Raw genomic sequence first — 16,846 nt, forward strand, 5'->3', positions numbered from 1 at the left:
GCCTTTAACCCACTTCCACAGCTAGAACTTTATCGCCTCTTAAAACAGCACAACCTGCACACTTAAAGCAGTTACCACATAATTACTAAAACAGGTTAACCAATTGTTTTCAGTTTTTGAGGATAAATGATATGTCTTCCAATTATACTAAGTGAAGATATGGAATTCTACAAGGCTCTATCTTAGGAACGTTATTATTTACATTATATATGCTCCCACTGGGCAAAGTCATTTGAAAACATGACGTAAATTTCATTGTTATGCGGATGACACTCAGCTCTTCATATCAGCCAAACCTGATGACAGAGTGAGAATAAAGAAAATCGAGGATTGTGTAGAAGATGTGAAATCATGGATGTCACACAACTTCCTCCTATTAAATAGTGATAAAACAGAAGTTCTCCTATTAGGCCCCAAAGCTGCTAGAAATAAATGATCAGACTTAATGTTAAATCTGGCCGACTTCTCAGCCACACCTGGTTCAGCAGCTAAAAATCAGCTTTTCTACACCTCTGTAACATTACCAGGCTAAGAAATGCCTTATCCCTGCATGCTGCACAAAAATTAGTCCATGCCTTCATTACCTCAAGGCTAGATTATTGTAATGCTCTACTGTCTGGATGTTCCGGCAGTAACTTAAATAAACTTCAGCTAGTTCAAAATGCTGCAGCCAGAATTCTTTTTAAAACTAGAAAATTTGAGCATATTAGTCCAGTCCTATCAGCACTGCACTGGCTTCCAGTCAAATTCCGCATAGACTATAAAATTCTCCTGTTAACGTATAAAGCCCTACACAGGCTCGCTCCTAAATATTTGATTACTTAGATCTCAGGGTGCTGGTTTCTTAGTAGTTCCTAAAATTCAGAGGAGCTCTGCGGGAGGAAGAGCTTTCTCTTATAAAGCACCTCAACTCTGGAATAATAGTATATTTAGGACTCAGACACAGTCTCAATCTCTAGACTAAAAACTTACACTTACGCACTCATTCTCTTTACCAGCCTTAAGCTATTATATCATATTTGCACTATTGTTTATACAGGTTCTGTTTATACTTGCACTGTCATTCTATCTTAATCTCCTCATCACTATTGCACTATTGTCTTGTGTTTCTTGTCTCATGAATGTCTATCTGTGTCGTTGCTGTATTGTAAATATAGTGTCTCCCATTCTTTTATATTTATAATCTTATGTTCTGTAGTCGCTGTAGCATAATTTCAATTCTCTGTATGTCCTGTACATATGCAGTATTGACAATTGACAATTGACAAAAACTACTAAACTACTAGCTAGTTTAGCTTTTGATAAATAATGTTTTTTTCCTTTAGAAATGGCTGCAGATCCAGGGGTTCATGGACATAGGGAGACAGGTTTGTGGATGGTGGAGTGGGCGGATTTCTGTGTTTTAGGGTGCCTCCATGTCTATGTTACCTTCTAAACTTCCCTCCGAGTCACTGACTGCCCACCTGTCTGACCCGATACTGATGGATGTTGGACCCTCAGGCTCCCGCATCTCCTGTCCAGCCAGACTAATGGACGTTTTTGAAGTCAGCTCTTCTCCATCACCTACCACAGATCAGCTGCTCATCATCCATCTTACTCTCCACTACAGATTACATCCAAGCTTCCCCCTTCCTCCTCCTGCAGCTCTGAGGGAGTTTTTTTCTTGCCTCCGCACTCACTGGGGGTTTTGTATTCTGTATTCTTTTTGTTTAATGTTTTGCCTGATTCTTTATCCTGTGATCACATTTCTGCAAAGCTGCTTTGTGACAAAATCATTTGTAAAAAGATTTGATTTAATTTAATTTAGAGTTGATCAGTACAGATGGATAATGACCCAAAACAGACTGCAAAAGCAGAGATTTTTAAGTCACCGAAGTAGAATATTCTGTAGATCTGAACCTGATAGAGCTGCATTTCACTTGCTTAAGATAAAACTAAAGTTAGAAAGACCCACAAACCAGCAAAAGCTAAATACCGCTGCAGTTAAAGCCTGGTAAAGCATCATAAAGGAGAAAAAACTGTTTGGTGATGTCCATGCATTCCAGACTCCAGGCAGTCATTGCTTGCAAAGGATTATTAACAAATTATTAAAAATTGTTCTTTTTATGATTAAGTTTATTTGTCCAACTACTTTTGAGCCTCTAAAATGAGATGGCTTTGTTGAAAAACTATTGTAATTCTAAAGCGATTGAGAGGATATTCTTGTTAACCATTTTAAATTAAACCTGAAAGTCTACAATTCCATTACATATCGTTTTGTTTTAAATCCAGTATATTGGCATGCAAATCATGAAGATTTTTCCACTGTCCAAATATCTATGGGCCTAAATGTATGTATCAAATATAAAAACGTTACACTTGGCTTTAAAGAGTTAAATGAACAAAAAAAAACACACACAAAAAGAACTGCTTTGATCGAATTCATTGTTTTCACTGCTAAACCCCTTTGAGCTCATTAGCTGTGTCTTTAGCTGTAACATTTTTTTACGAAGAGTTTCAATTAAATGCAAACTATAGTGTGTTTAATTCATTTTATTGTTGACTAAGCATTAATAATTAAATGCTCTGAAAGTGAAACTTACCCGCTGGTCCCGTATGATGTGAATTTTTATAAAGGCCTGCAGCTTGTCGTGGTGGTCCTCACTGTACAGCCAGGTCTTCTGCTCCTCTGGGAGACTGTTGAACGCGTTATCAGTAGGCCAAAACATGGTGAACGGAAAAAACTGAGTGTGCTGGACCAAATTCATCAAATCAGCTTTCTGTAATAACACAAAAGTATAAAAAGAAAATTGAATATGTGTGGACATTTCATACAGTATGGATACACTTCATATGCATGTAATACAATATTGGTTGTACAGCAAATCAAATCAAATATATTTATATAGATATTTTTACAACAGAAATTGTCACAGAGCATCTTCACAGAAACCTTTTAGCAGAAAAAAGAATCATTCAGCATGCTAACCTCACATTTGTAATATAATGCTCAGGAATTTCATGTGTACTATTATTTAAAACCTAAAGAAAGTGGTCAGTCAGTAATGCTAATGTTTTTAACAGTGTATTTATAGTTTCCATTCACAACTCCAAAAAAAAAAAATATATTTTACCCGTTTTTCACACGGTTTGATTTGTTACAAACAGCGGAGATGTAGTAATGATACAGGGTGCTGTCACACATTACAAATACGTGCTTTCATGCTGAAATACTTGTATTATGTATGTATTATGCTCTTATGGTATGGCATATTAATAACTGTAAAAAATAAATTAATTTTGATTGTTATATGTACATTCATATAGACATCTTCATCTTTTTTGTTATTTCAGCCATTTCTCATTTTCTGTAAATAAATGCTCTAAATGACAATATTTTTATTTGGAATTTGGGAGAAATGTTGTCAGTAGTTTATAGAATAAAAAAACAATATTTATTTTACTCAAACATATACCCATAAATAGCAAAATCTATTCAAAAAAAAAATTCTAAAATCTAAAAAATATTTCTCATATGGCATGACACCATGTTATATGGTGTGACATTCAGAATTGTAAAAAAAAATAATAATAAATTGAGGATTTTGGTTATTTATTATAAATGCATTAATGTAACAGATGAGGAATAGTGCCAGCAAAGGTTACAAGAATTTGGGCACTTTTATTACAAGGTATTCAAGTACATAGAAATATATGAGTTAACATCTTCCTATGTGTGTAGATAAAGTAAAATAATGAAAAAGTTAACATATTTGCACATGACATGTCACTAAGACTGTAAACTATTGAATAAATGTACATTTCTAGGAAAAAATCTACAAACCCATATTAATATTTGGAAACATAGAAGTTATAGAATATTACCCAGTAATTTCCGAGACTTACATTTGAGATTTTTGTTTTACATATATGTCAATCATCCATGTACATTGTTAGCAACTTATTAACTATTGACAACACTAGTATGTGCACTGTTAGTGCTAGTAACTGTAGCTAATTACTAGATTATTTAGCACAAATGTGTACACACGTACCTGTAGTAACTTGCTAAACATGGTATATCCATATGCTTCAGCTGCTGAAGTGATGTTTAACTGAAAAATGAAAAATATACATTGTAAATGAATAAATAAAAGGATGGCTTTTGTTTTAGTGTATTTCCTCAGACATACTTACCTGTGACTGAACCGCTGTGGGCTTGTCCTCCAGGCCGTAGGGAAAGAGAACGCTGTCTATGAAATGTATAACTCCATTAGAACATTCGTAATCACTGGTGATGATTTTTGTTTTATTGTTGATGTAAATGATCCCCTGTAAAAATCAGCAGATTTAAAAAAGGGAGATGAGTTATCATTAGTTACTTAGTTATCCTTTTTTATTAAATAAGACTTGCTATATTTAAAATATTCACTGCTATATATTTAATAACTACACTTAATGACCAATTTATGCAGAAATCCAAGTAATCCCAAAGGGTTCACATACTTTTTCTTGCAAAAATCGTCGCAGTACATTCTATATATGGGAAATAATCTACACAATTAGCAAAAAATGTCACATTAAAAACAAAAACATGTTTCATAGGTATAGTACATACACCAAAGAGGCAGTTGGATTATGTGATAAATATATATATATATATATTTTAACTGGAAACAAATGCATTTTAAAATATATTTAATACATGTACATAATATATAAAATGTAATAAATGCCAAATGTACAGTACCAGTCAAAAGTTTGGACACACCTTCTCATTCAATGTTTTTTTTTTCCTACATTGTAAATTAATACTGAAGTCAGACTATGAAGGGACACCTTAGGAATACTGAGGTAAACTTTACAGAGGTACATAGGTAATTCTTGGTCTTATTTTTCTGGGGCGTTCTTGATGAGAGCCAGATTCATCTAAATGTTTTGATGTTTTTTGCGACCACTCTTTTATAGCGGATACTTAGTTCTTAAATTATTTCAGTTTGACTGACCTTCATTTCTTAAAGTGATTTTTTTTTTCTATAATATGGATTAGAACATTAAGAGACAAGAAATTCAGGTAATTAACTCTTGATAAGTTCAGCACAGCTGTTAACTGAAAGCTCTTCCAGGTGACTCTACTTCATAAAACTGACTGAGAAACACCAGCCAAGTTGTGCAAAGCTGTCATCTAAGCATGAGGTGCTATTTTCTGAAGAATCTGAACTATAAAACATATTCTGGTTCATTTAACACCTTTTGTTTATTAAATAATAATAATTCCATGTTTTTTCCACTGGTACTGTACATACTGTACAAGGTGGTGTTTATTGTTTGTAATAAATATTTTTTTTGGAGATGCTCTTTAGTTTACATATCAGTGATTTGATTCAGTTGAGGGGCCTTACATCTTTCACGCTGAACCGCAACATGTGCCCGGAGGCGGCGAGCACACGGGTCACAGACCTCAGCTCCAGTCCAGACAGCTCCTCACAGCCCACAAAGTGGTATCTCAGCAGGTCCTGACTGCGGCTTTTATTCGTCCATGCCTCAATCTGCTCAGAAAAAGGTCTGGTGTTATTAGTCCAAAGTTTCAAATGAAAAAAAATAAGAACCAAATATAAACAGGGATTTTACTCTTGACCTTATCCTGAATAATATGATACAGTCCCGAGCTACAGGACAGCACATGTTAACTCAATTCAATTCGGTTTAATTAAAATGAATTCGGTTCAACACAATCAATTCAATTCCATTCAATTGTCATCAATTAAATTAAATACCAGCCAAGAAAATTTAGTCCAATTCAATTCAGTATAATTCATATCCAATCATATCGATTCAGTTCAAGTCAATTTAATATGTTATGTCATTTCTGTTCAGGTCAATAGTTAAATTTAGTTCAGTTCAAAAAATTAGCCTTAAGTTAATTCACTTTAACTCAATAAAATCCAATTCAATACAAATCAGTACAATTATTTAGATTTAATTTAGTTTAATATAGGTCAAGTTAATTCAGTTTCATATAATTGGAGTCAGTCCAGTTTAAGTTGACATGCTGTTTTAATAGAGTTTGTTGGTAAAATCATATTATAAACTAAAAAAAATAATAATAAATCTAAAGAGAAAATCATACCGTAGAGTTTCCTACATAGTTAGTGTGAGGGACAAATACGGTAAACGGTCCTCTACCGAACAAATCCCTGACCCTCGCATTCTGGTAAAAAACAGGAGAACATTCAAATTTAATTCATGATTTGTTTGTAATATGTAACATTATAAAATGTTAAATGTACAGTTGCAAGAAAAAGTATGTGAAGTATGGAATTATTCGGATTTCTGCATAAATTGGTCATTAAGTCACAACAATAGAAAAACACAGTTTGCTTAAATTAATACCACATAAAAATGATGTTTGCTTGGTTTCATTGAACACAGCATGTTAACATTCACAGTGCAGGGTGGAAAAAGTATGTGAACCTTTGGATTTAATAACTGGTTTAGCCTCCTTTGGCAGCAAAAACCTCAACCAAACGTTTCCTGTAGTTGCAGATCAGACCTGCACAACAGTCAGGAGGAATTCTGTTTCAGTTCAGCAATATTCTTGGGATATCTGGTGTGAATCGCTCTCTTGAGGTCATGATGCCACAGCATCTCTATTGGGTTGAGGTCAGGTCTCTTCAGAAGGATTTTCTTTTGTTGAAGACATCCGGTTGTTGTTTTATATCTATGTTTTGGGTCGTTGTCCTGTTGCATCGTCCATCCTCTGTTAAGCTTCAGTTGGAGGACAGATGGTCTTGATTTTTTCCTGCAAAATGTCTTGGTAAACTTCATTTTTTCATTGATGACGGCAATCCGTCCAGGCCCTGAGGCAGCAAAGCAGCCCCAAACCATGATGCCCCCTCCACCATGTTTCACAGATTTTCAGCTGTGTTTGTCTAATGACTTACAGTAGATGACTTAGATGAAGATCAGAACACATTTAATGACCAATTCATGCAGAAATCCAAGTAATCCCAAAGGGTTCACACACTTTTTCTTGCAACTGTATTTTAATCTCAGTGTTAATATGCATAAGTGAATCCTAACAAAATATTAGTTGAATATACGTGGACAGTCAGTTAAGGATAATGGAGATTTGAAAATGCACTTACGGCAAGATTTCTTCTGAACCAAGCACCAGCTAGACTGTAAAGAAGCTCCTGCCTCGACCAACAAAGAGATTTATTTGAAAAAGTTCAAAAAAAGACTGACAATAGGGTGAAAACCTCCTCACAGCATTATTTCAAAATTTCAGCTACTCACTCTAGTGATGGTTCCTCTACACTCAAAACCATTTCCTTTGTAGCCGTATCGACATGTGCAGTTTCTCTCGCCGGGTCCGGTGTAAACGCACATCGCGTTCATGTCACAGTCCCCGTTATCCTGGAAAACATTGTTCACAATTCAGGTGCTATCGAGACAATTACATGACCCAGCTTTATAGGTTTCATCCCTGCTTTTTAATAGTTATTCTGAGTTACTACACTTTATAATATATAATAACTATATTAACTGCTGTGTTTACAATTTTCTTGTAATAGACCACTGAAGTCGTGTGTCATTCTGTAGTGCTCGTACGGCTTACATGTCTAAGCGTTTTTTCTCTATGAGAAAAATGAATGGGGTTTTTAAAAACCCGCCTCTATCACATTCTGTGGTAAATAAATCTGTTCAGAACCCTGTACGTTTTATTCTGTGTACATTTTACTACTGAACATCACTGGATCCTCTGAATTTCGAGATCGTTTAAGAGTCGTAATGAGAAAAATGCTAGTTTTAAGCTAATGGTACAGCGGAGTGAACTGACCTCCCGGCGCTGCAGCAGAGATTAGCAGGGGACTGTTTTCGCCGCAACACCAGAGAACTCCAGTTAGGAGCATTTTACACACAGCTGAGCCTAATAATGAACTAACTGCCGTTACTGAGGAGAGCAGAGAGTCTTACAGAATAAAATCACTAAAACAGGACAGTGATACTCCAGAACCAGCTGTAACATGTTTTAACATTTACCCTGTTTATTATGCAGTGAAATAAATGGGTGTTACTGGTTGGTTGTCGCCTCAGTGAGGGCAGGTAGTTAGTTGATTAGTTGATTAGTTAGTTGTTAGTTGATTATTTGGGTCAGGTGTTGTAATTGATGTAAACTAATGACCGTAATTAAATACTAAACCTGCAGGGAAGCGCTGATGAACTGAGAGCCATTTTCTCTTATTATCTGCCTTTTAAAGCTCTAACACAGACTACACTGCTCAACATCACACTGCTCAACATTCCTGAAAGAGTTTTCACCTCTTTAAATGCTTTAATGATCCTCTGTGAAGAAGCATAATAATCCAAAACGCTTTCTGATGGGAGTTCACTGGTGTTGTGCAGAATCCAGTCCGGGGTCATTTCTAGCCGCGGTGCTGTGACGTCAGTTAACTTTAAGCATTAGCTTAAAGTTAGCATTTTTCTGATTACTCCCCTTTAACGACCTCAAAATTTAGAGGATCCAGTGATGTTTAGGAGGTAAATGTACACAGAATAAAACGTACAGGGTTCTGAACAGATTTATTTACCACAGAATGTGACAGAGGCCAGTTTTTTAAAAGCCCATTCAAATCCTGTATTGACTTGGACGGCTTAGACACGGAACCCCAAAGGAGCCCCAAATATGGGCATAAACAACATGGCCCCGACTACTTCCAAATAAGTCCAGTAGCTAGGTGTTTGCCATGTTATACTAGGTTCACTCACTGGTTTCTTGCTGGCTATTGTGATATCCTAGGTGGTCGCTATGGTGTGGTTTTTGCTATGTTCAGACTGTAGCTAGAAACTGGCATTGCTAAAAATGCTAATGCTAAGAACCATAACCTGAATTGAATGCAGCATTACCATTTGTTTAAAAAGAAAAGGTTTTCATGAGGTGACCTAATACTAGATGTTTCTGATAAAATGATCAGTGAGCGTAGAAACACTAGCAATTGTTTATTTTTATTGCTCTAATTTAAAGCAACAGTCTGTAAGAGCATGTGGAAGAGTTCTTTTAAAGCAGGTTAATGTAAACAAGTAGTTTTATGAAATTCTGTGTTTTGAGTATATTATTTTGTTAATTTATGAAACATTGTGAATTACATCCAACAAACCTACCACGCCACTCCGGTTTATTAGACATAGCAGGGATGGTTGTGCCATGATACTGATACCATTCATTACAAAAATTAGGGACTGCTGCTTTAAGCTCTGCATATTTGCATAATTGCATAAAAGATTTAAACACACCTAAAGATACAAGTTACAAGCTAATTTCCTAGTTAATTCCATTAAAAAGAAACATTAAAACCCCTTAGTTTGGTTATCATTCTATTTTATGTGAGATGCATCTGTTCCCAGTGCTGTTACGTACCTTTTGGCATGGATTTACTGGCGTGCAGAAAGGTCCACGTTTAGTGAAGCCAAGTCTACAAACACACGCAGCCTGGAAAAGGACAGTTTAAGTTGTTTATCAATAAATTCTTAAAGCAATAGCTCTGTCAGACAATTTTAACATTAGGTAACAATAAAAGAGCTAATTATCAGCATTTAAATACTAAATAATTCTTGACCTCGTTTGGCCCAGTTTTCACACAATCTGCATTTTCAGAGCATCCTCCGTTGTTAACCAGGCAGGGATTTAGGTCTGTGACAGAAAAGGAAATTAGAATTATTGTACTTCCAGTAATGCTGTGACTTCCAGTGGCTCTAGCAGTCTTGGTCTGGATTCAGACTTATTTACTTTAAATCTTGCTCTTGACTTGGACTCAATGTGTTCTGGTCTTGGACTTAACACTAAGAGGCCGTTTCCTGGATAGAGATTAAGCCTGGTTGTATTTTATTTTAATGGAAAATGTCTATTTAAACTTCTGTGTAGTCCAAGACTAGGCTTAGTCCCTGTCTGTGAAAATGCCCCTATGTGTCCCAGTTTTGATCCTGACTCCTACGTGACTCTAGCGAGCTTGACTTCAATGCCAGTTTCATGCATATAATTTGTTCTTACCAAGACACACGATTCCGTCCCCGGTGTAGCTTACATTACAGGTGCAGCTCCGTTCTCCAGGTGAGGTTCTGGTGCAGGTGGCATGCTCAGAACAGCCGCCATTATTAATGCCACACAGGTCTAGTTCTATGGAGATGATCACAGTCATCAGAAACAAAGCAGACTGAAAAACCTCACACCAACACTTTTACACAATATAAAAATAAAAAAAAAACCTTTGCAGACGGTTCCATTCCCCTGATAACCTGCTATACACACACAGTTGGGTTTTCCACCAGAACCTCCTGAGATACAGCTGAAAGAAATTACAGATACAGGGACTGGGTGTAAAACATCAACATGAATTTTCAATAAGTAGAGAAATTAGTTTTCATTAATTTTCCTGCCAAATTAAACGAAATATTTACTTGATTATCTGATTTTGAATATTATAACAAACATATGTTGGATTATACCATCAGAAAAAACAGAGTACAGACAACAGTTGAACTAAACTCACAGTTTCGTACCACATAGTACACCAAAAAGACTAGACAAGGAACACTGAAACAAAGAGGCTCTATATAAACTGGGACACTGGGATCACATGAGGAAGATAACAAAGGGTCTGGGGTTTAAACAACCACAGGTGACAGCACTGATAACAGGGCGGGGCTAGAGTGGGGACAAGATAACAACAAAATAGGGCCCTGAGCTTAAAGAGCACATGGGGAAGAAAACAATCCAGGCTGAAAAAAGACAGGCTGAAAAACAGGAGAGGAACAGAATTGAAAAAGAAAGGAAATAATACAACACAGACAAGGGATATGGTGTGACACATACATAAAAAATTGAGAAGATAAACGTAACACTCACTCTAAAACACACACTCAGAATATGTGCCACATATACCTTAGAGGTTGATAAACTTACTTAGCTTTGTCATCACATATGCCACCGCATTCGTCATTAACAATAGCTGAAATATGAGGAAAGGCATGTTATAGGTGGGTTTGGGGGAGAAGTTAGAATCATTATTATTTACTGGTTAAATACTGAGATCTGCAAAACATAGAACTAACCCACAGAACAGTTAATGCCCTTCCAGCCCTTATAGCAGATGCACCAACCGTTACCGTCCAACCCATCCAAACACTTCCCATGCTCACAGTGGCATTCTGAAAAACACAAAGGCCACCCTTAGAAAACATCTTAAATACAGCATCTCCACATTTTTGTAAATATTATATCATGCCTCTTCTTGGGACAACACTGAATATATGACACTTAGACTCAAAGTAATTTAGTCAGTGTACAGCATGTATAAAAATGACGACCATAAACACGCCTCAAAGATATCAACTGCATTGCAGAGGATGCTGAAGGTAAAGGTGATCGACTGGACAAGTACAGTGGTATCAGATATGCCTAATAATTTTCATGATTTTCCTTTATAAATAATTGGTTGTTCAGATCAGCAATTTAAGGTAAATATATCATATAGCAGATAAACACAGTGGTATTTGTGAAGTGAAATGAAGTTTATAGGATTTACAAAAAGCTATCTTTTTTTCTTAATTAAGTAGCTACTCATTTTGCAGAAATAACTCTAAACTCTTTCTATAACTATAGTCTGGCTTCTGGTTGAAGGTATTTTGGATTATTCTTCTTCATAAAACATCTCCAGTTCAGTCAGGTTTGATGGTTTCTGATCATGAACAGCCCACTTTAAATCACACCACAGATTTTTAATAATATTCAGGTCTGGGGACTGAGATGATCATTCCAGAACGTTGTACTTGTTCCTCTGCATGAATATTGTTTTGGGGCATGTTTAGTGTTTGGGGTTGTTGTCTTGTTGAAGTATGCAGCCCCGGCGCAACGATTCTTGAACATTGTTCTCAAAAATCTGCTGATATTGACTGAAATCCATGCGACCCTCAACCAGAACCTGCACTGATCACACAGCCACAAAATATGATGGAACCACAACCAAATTTTACTCTGTGTAGCAAGTGTTTGTCTTGGAATGCTGTGTTTATCTTCCGCCCTGCATACCACCCTCCAAATAAAGCTGCTTGTACAAAGGTGATTTAGCATCTCAAGCGACTCTGTTTGTGGTGCTCAGAAAAGGCTTCTTCTGCATTACTCTCCCATACAGTCTCTCCTCGTGTAAAGTGTGCTGAACAGTTAAATGATGCACAGTGACACCATCTGCAGCAAGATGATGATGTAGGTGTTCTGTGCTCTGTGGGTTGGCTATGACTGTTCTCACCATCCATATCTGAGATTTTTCTTGTTCTGCCACTTCAGGCCTTAACTAGAACTGTGGCTGTGGTCTTCCATTTCCTTACTATGTTCCTCAAAATGGAAACTGACAGCTGAAATCTCTGAAATATCCTTCCCCTAAACCATGATGTTGAACAATCTTTGTTTTCAGGTCATTAGAGAGTTTTGTTTTGAGGCTCCCATGCTTTCACTCTTCAGAGAAGATACAAAGAGGAAATCTATGCTCATTCTGTGAACACGATTAGATTTTTTGTGTGTTGAGATATTTTGAGGGCACCATATTTCAATGGTACTTTTAATTTCATACTGTGTATAGTTCATATATAATTCAATTTATAATAAAATCAAAGTGTGAGACTTGAGAACACTGGTTGAGTTTTTAATAGCTTTTTAACTTTTTAAGTGGTTCTATCTTGCACCAAAGCCATTTTCAGTAGTATACAGAAAGAACCTGTTGCAGCGGGGAAAATACATGTTTGATAAATTTGCCATTTTGTTTATACATTCTATACATTCTATACATTTTTATCGTAGGTACACTTCAACTGTGAGAGACAGTATATAAAAAAATTACCCTGATGATTAACGGTTGAAACAGTGTTCTTGGGGTTGTACTCATCCTGCTTTCTCCAAAAATGGCGATTGGAATTGATACTAAAAGATATTTTTTGGTCTAATCTGACTACAGGACATTCTCCCATACTTTCCCTGGATCATCCAGATCAGTTAAACAGGTCTGGACATGTCAAACATGCCCTGCAGGATTTTAATGCATGATGGCATAGTGTGTTACTAACGGTAATCTTTAAGACAATGGACCCAGCTCTATTCAGGTTATTCCTGAAGATTCCTGACCTTTCTCAGAATCATCCTTACCCCACGAGGCAGGATCTTGCATGGAGCCCCAGATCGAGGAAGATTGACATTCATCTTAAATTTCTTCTGTTGTCTAATAATTGCATCAGTACAGCTCTTGCCTTCTCATCAAGCTCTTTGGTCTTGGTCATGGTGGAGAGGATGAAGTGTGATTGATTGAGTGTCTGGGTCTGTGAGAGCCAGAAGTCCTGCTGGTTGGTAGGTGATCAAATACGTACATAATGCAATAAAAAAATATATTTTTTTATCTGACTGTCTGGATTTTTTTATTCTGTCTCACAGTTGGCGTGTACCTACGGTATAAAATACAGGTTTCTCCTTTTTTTGCAGGTGGGAAAAACTTGCAAAAATTGACAGTGTAACAAATACTTACTGCAGTATTTGATACCCGGCTGCAGAGTAGAACCTAGAGCCTACTGTAGAAATGTTCCATACTGTGAAGGTACACACTTTTTTTAAGTGATGCAGATTTTTGCTACTTAAACAGGACAATGCTCATCCTCATACTGCCGCTGTTTCAAAGGCTTGCCCTGAAGACACTATGCCAAGGCCAGCCACGAGATCTATCCCGAGATTAAACATGTGTGGGATGCTTATGGATGTGCCATCAACTTTACAACTCCATATTGAGGTGTCTGTTTTCAGGTTTCACATGCATTACTCTGTCCTTCTGTAGGTGTAGCTCAATAAATGGGACCAAAATGTCCTTTTATCAGTCTCAATTTTTAATAATTCAAAATTTAATACATTTTTTTCTGGTAACTTTTATTTTCAATCCAAAAAGCCATCAATCTTACACAAAGGGTTCTTTAAGTGATGCCACTGAAAATCCATGTGTGTTTAAGTAATGCAGCTTCTCTCTATTCTAACAGTAAATGACAGAACAGAAACAGTACCTGACTTGCAGTCTTTGCCGTATCTTCCGGCTTCGCAGGTTTCACATGCTGTGCCATGGAACCCCTCATTACAGAGACACTCCCCACTGCCAAACAGCCCGTCCAGACACCTGCCGTTATTGGAGCACCAGTTATCCACCGTCCCGGGGCATTTAAAGCAGTCATGCCCAAAGTACCCTGGGCAGCAGAAGTGGTCCTACAGGGAGGAGGTGAGTTGTGAGGTGAGCATGACGAACTTCCTTGTCCAGACCATACCACATGAAATAAGATCTGTTCTCTCACATAATTTGCACCAATACAAGAAGCAAAGCTCCATAAATATTTTGACATTAGTTTATGTAATAATCATATTATTAGACTACAATATTTTACCTTTGTGGTCTTCAGACAGTCCATCATGCAACCTGATACAGATTTCCTTTTTTTTCCTACCCGTGTTCTGTATTTACAGTTGGATTTCATATTCGCAGGGAAACTGGCCTTAACCTAAAATAATAAAGCAATAAACATACAGATGACAGTTCACCTTTGGTCTTTATTACAAGCACTTTGACAGTCCAACATTACTTTAATGAGGTCCTGCAAAACCAGTGTCAGAAAAGAAAAAAAATGAATGATGTGTTACTCATGATTAAAGAGTAGATTTATTCAGTATCAATACAATTTACACCATTATAACTTAAAAAAATTATCCACAGTTATTTATATTGAATAAAAATAGATTATCAGCCAAACTTTAATATCATACAAAGATAACCTCAGTGAATACAAAAATCAGTTTTGAAACGATCTGAGATTTGGGTCTCCAGCAAACAGAGCTATTATTCACAATTGAAGAAAACATGGAACACTGGTGAACCTTCCCAGGAGTGACCGGTCAAACGAAATTACTCAAAAATGGTATGGACAACTCATCAAGTCACACAAATGGTATCCATGGGCAAGGCAAAAACCTCTGCTGATCAAAAAAAGAACACAATTTTCCATCTCACATTTGCCAACAAACATATTGATAATTCCCAGGACTTACTGTGGACTGATGAGACAAAAGTGAAACTGTATTAGAAGGTGTGTGTCCGAGAACTAACATAGCATTTCAGAAAAAATGGTCATACTGAATGCCAAACATGGTGATGTTACTGTGATGGTCTGGGGCTTCTTTGCTGCTTTAGGATCTGGACAACTTGTTATAATGGATGGAACCAGGATTTCTGCTTTCTACTAGAAAATCCTGCAGAAGAATGCCTGCCCACCAGTTTGTGACCTTAAGCTCAAGGTGTACTTGGTTTCTGCAGCAGGTTATCTCTGATAAAATAAAATGTGTTTGTTTATCTTTTAAAAAAATATATTTGTAAAAGTATGATAAAAAAAAAAACCAAAAGAAATCTGTAGGGGAGCCCAGCACCATATACATACACACACACCTAAACAAACAACACTGAGATACTAAGACAAAGGGACCCAGCTGCATGTTTGAGTATCAGGTCCTTTGGGACCCTGTACTGCTTTTTTTTCTCATGCTTCTGCTTCTGTCCCACCTGTTTGTAGTGAAGGAGGGTTGGATAATTAGCTGATGAATCAGGTGTGTTAGAGAACAGAAGCCCTGTGAATTCGAAAGCTCTCCTGGGACCTGTTCTGTGAACAAGGCCTGTATATAACAACGAACAGAAGGAAAGGTATCTTACTGGCTTCGCACTGAAGGTACATTTGGGAGTCGAATCACAAGGACCACACCTTCCCTGTGAAAATCAAACACAAGCAACCTCAATATTAGACATTACAGTTTTAGTAGCTACATTTGACCTACACAAGTTCAGAACATGTCCTGCAACCTTAAATCTAATACATCTGTTGCACTTGCAAAAACATTTTTAAAACACCTTAATACCAAGGGTGTGTTTCTCAATAAGGATTAATCTTGATTTTGACATATATAAAATTAACAGGGACTGTCAAAAGAAGTTTTCTGCAGTTAGGGCATGAAATATTTGCACAGTGACTCAAGATTCATAATTTTGGGTTCTGCATGCCACCACATAGGATTTGAAATGAAGCAACTGAGATTTATGACACTATCACAATGCACCAGTTGGTAGAGACAAATAAAATTATGAGCAATATAATACAGGAAGATAATACAGTTGCAAGAAAATGTATGTGAACCCTTTGGGATTACTTGGATTTCTGCATACATTGGTCATTAAATGTGTTTTAATCTGAGTCACAACAATAGACAAACACAGTCTGCTTAAACTAATACCACAGAAATAATATATGTCTGCATGGTTTTATTAAACACAACATGTTAACATTTCAACTTCCCTTTAACAATCGATACAATAATCAACAGTCGACTCCTTACTGGGTTTAACTTTCATCCTAGCCAGCCTAAGATTATCACTGAACTTTTCCAGTCGTTGCCAAGATGTGACAAACTCCCCTGCAAAACCAAATGTCTTCAAAATATGCTTTGACTAGCCTCGTAATCTTTTTAGGAACCTGAAAGAATTCAAATGCCTTTGACAACAGTGCATGTGATATTGAACCAAAAGCATAAGCCAGATCTAAGAACACCACATGTAGATCTCTTTTCTCTGCCCTGGCTGTTTGAATTTAGTGACAAATCATACTATTATGCTCTATACAATGAGAAAAACCTGAAATCCCCACCTTTTGTACAAACATAACAACTTATTTCCTTTCAGGTATGCCGCAACCACACTAAAGAAGATCTTACCCTGCACATTGAGCATATGTATGGGACCAAACTGCTCCA

General features: G+C 36.6%; 1 protein-coding gene across 2 annotated transcripts in view; it reads right to left on the reverse strand.

The window, feature by feature from the left end:
• Positions 1-16,846, reverse strand: part of stab1 (stabilin 1) — an 82,382-nt gene that overhangs the window by 29,915 nt on the left and 35,621 nt on the right. For both annotated transcript variants that reach the window (XM_049471631.1, XM_049471632.1), the window contains exons 36-51: positions 15,756-15,809; positions 14,443-14,556; positions 14,071-14,266; positions 11,092-11,187; positions 10,943-10,988; positions 10,246-10,325; positions 10,031-10,156; positions 9,600-9,673; positions 9,401-9,472; positions 7,279-7,398; positions 7,128-7,175; positions 6,110-6,190; positions 5,382-5,528; positions 4,177-4,311; positions 4,035-4,094; positions 2,583-2,759 (exon numbers count right to left, since the gene is read on the reverse strand). In XM_049471631.1, the coding sequence (XP_049327588.1) occupies positions 2,583-2,759; positions 4,035-4,094; positions 4,177-4,311; positions 5,382-5,528; positions 6,110-6,190; positions 7,128-7,175; positions 7,279-7,398; positions 9,401-9,472; positions 9,600-9,673; positions 10,031-10,156; positions 10,246-10,325; positions 10,943-10,988; positions 11,092-11,187; positions 14,071-14,266; positions 14,443-14,556; positions 15,756-15,809 (1,626 nt within the window). The remainder of the gene's footprint in view (positions 1-2,582; positions 2,760-4,034; positions 4,095-4,176; positions 4,312-5,381; positions 5,529-6,109; positions 6,191-7,127; positions 7,176-7,278; positions 7,399-9,400; positions 9,473-9,599; positions 9,674-10,030; positions 10,157-10,245; positions 10,326-10,942; positions 10,989-11,091; positions 11,188-14,070; positions 14,267-14,442; positions 14,557-15,755; positions 15,810-16,846) is intronic.

This window comes from Astyanax mexicanus, chromosome 24, assembly GCF_023375975.1.
Source record: "Astyanax mexicanus isolate ESR-SI-001 chromosome 24, AstMex3_surface, whole genome shotgun sequence".
Lineage (NCBI taxonomy): Eukaryota > Metazoa > Chordata > Actinopteri > Characiformes > Acestrorhamphidae > Astyanax > Astyanax mexicanus.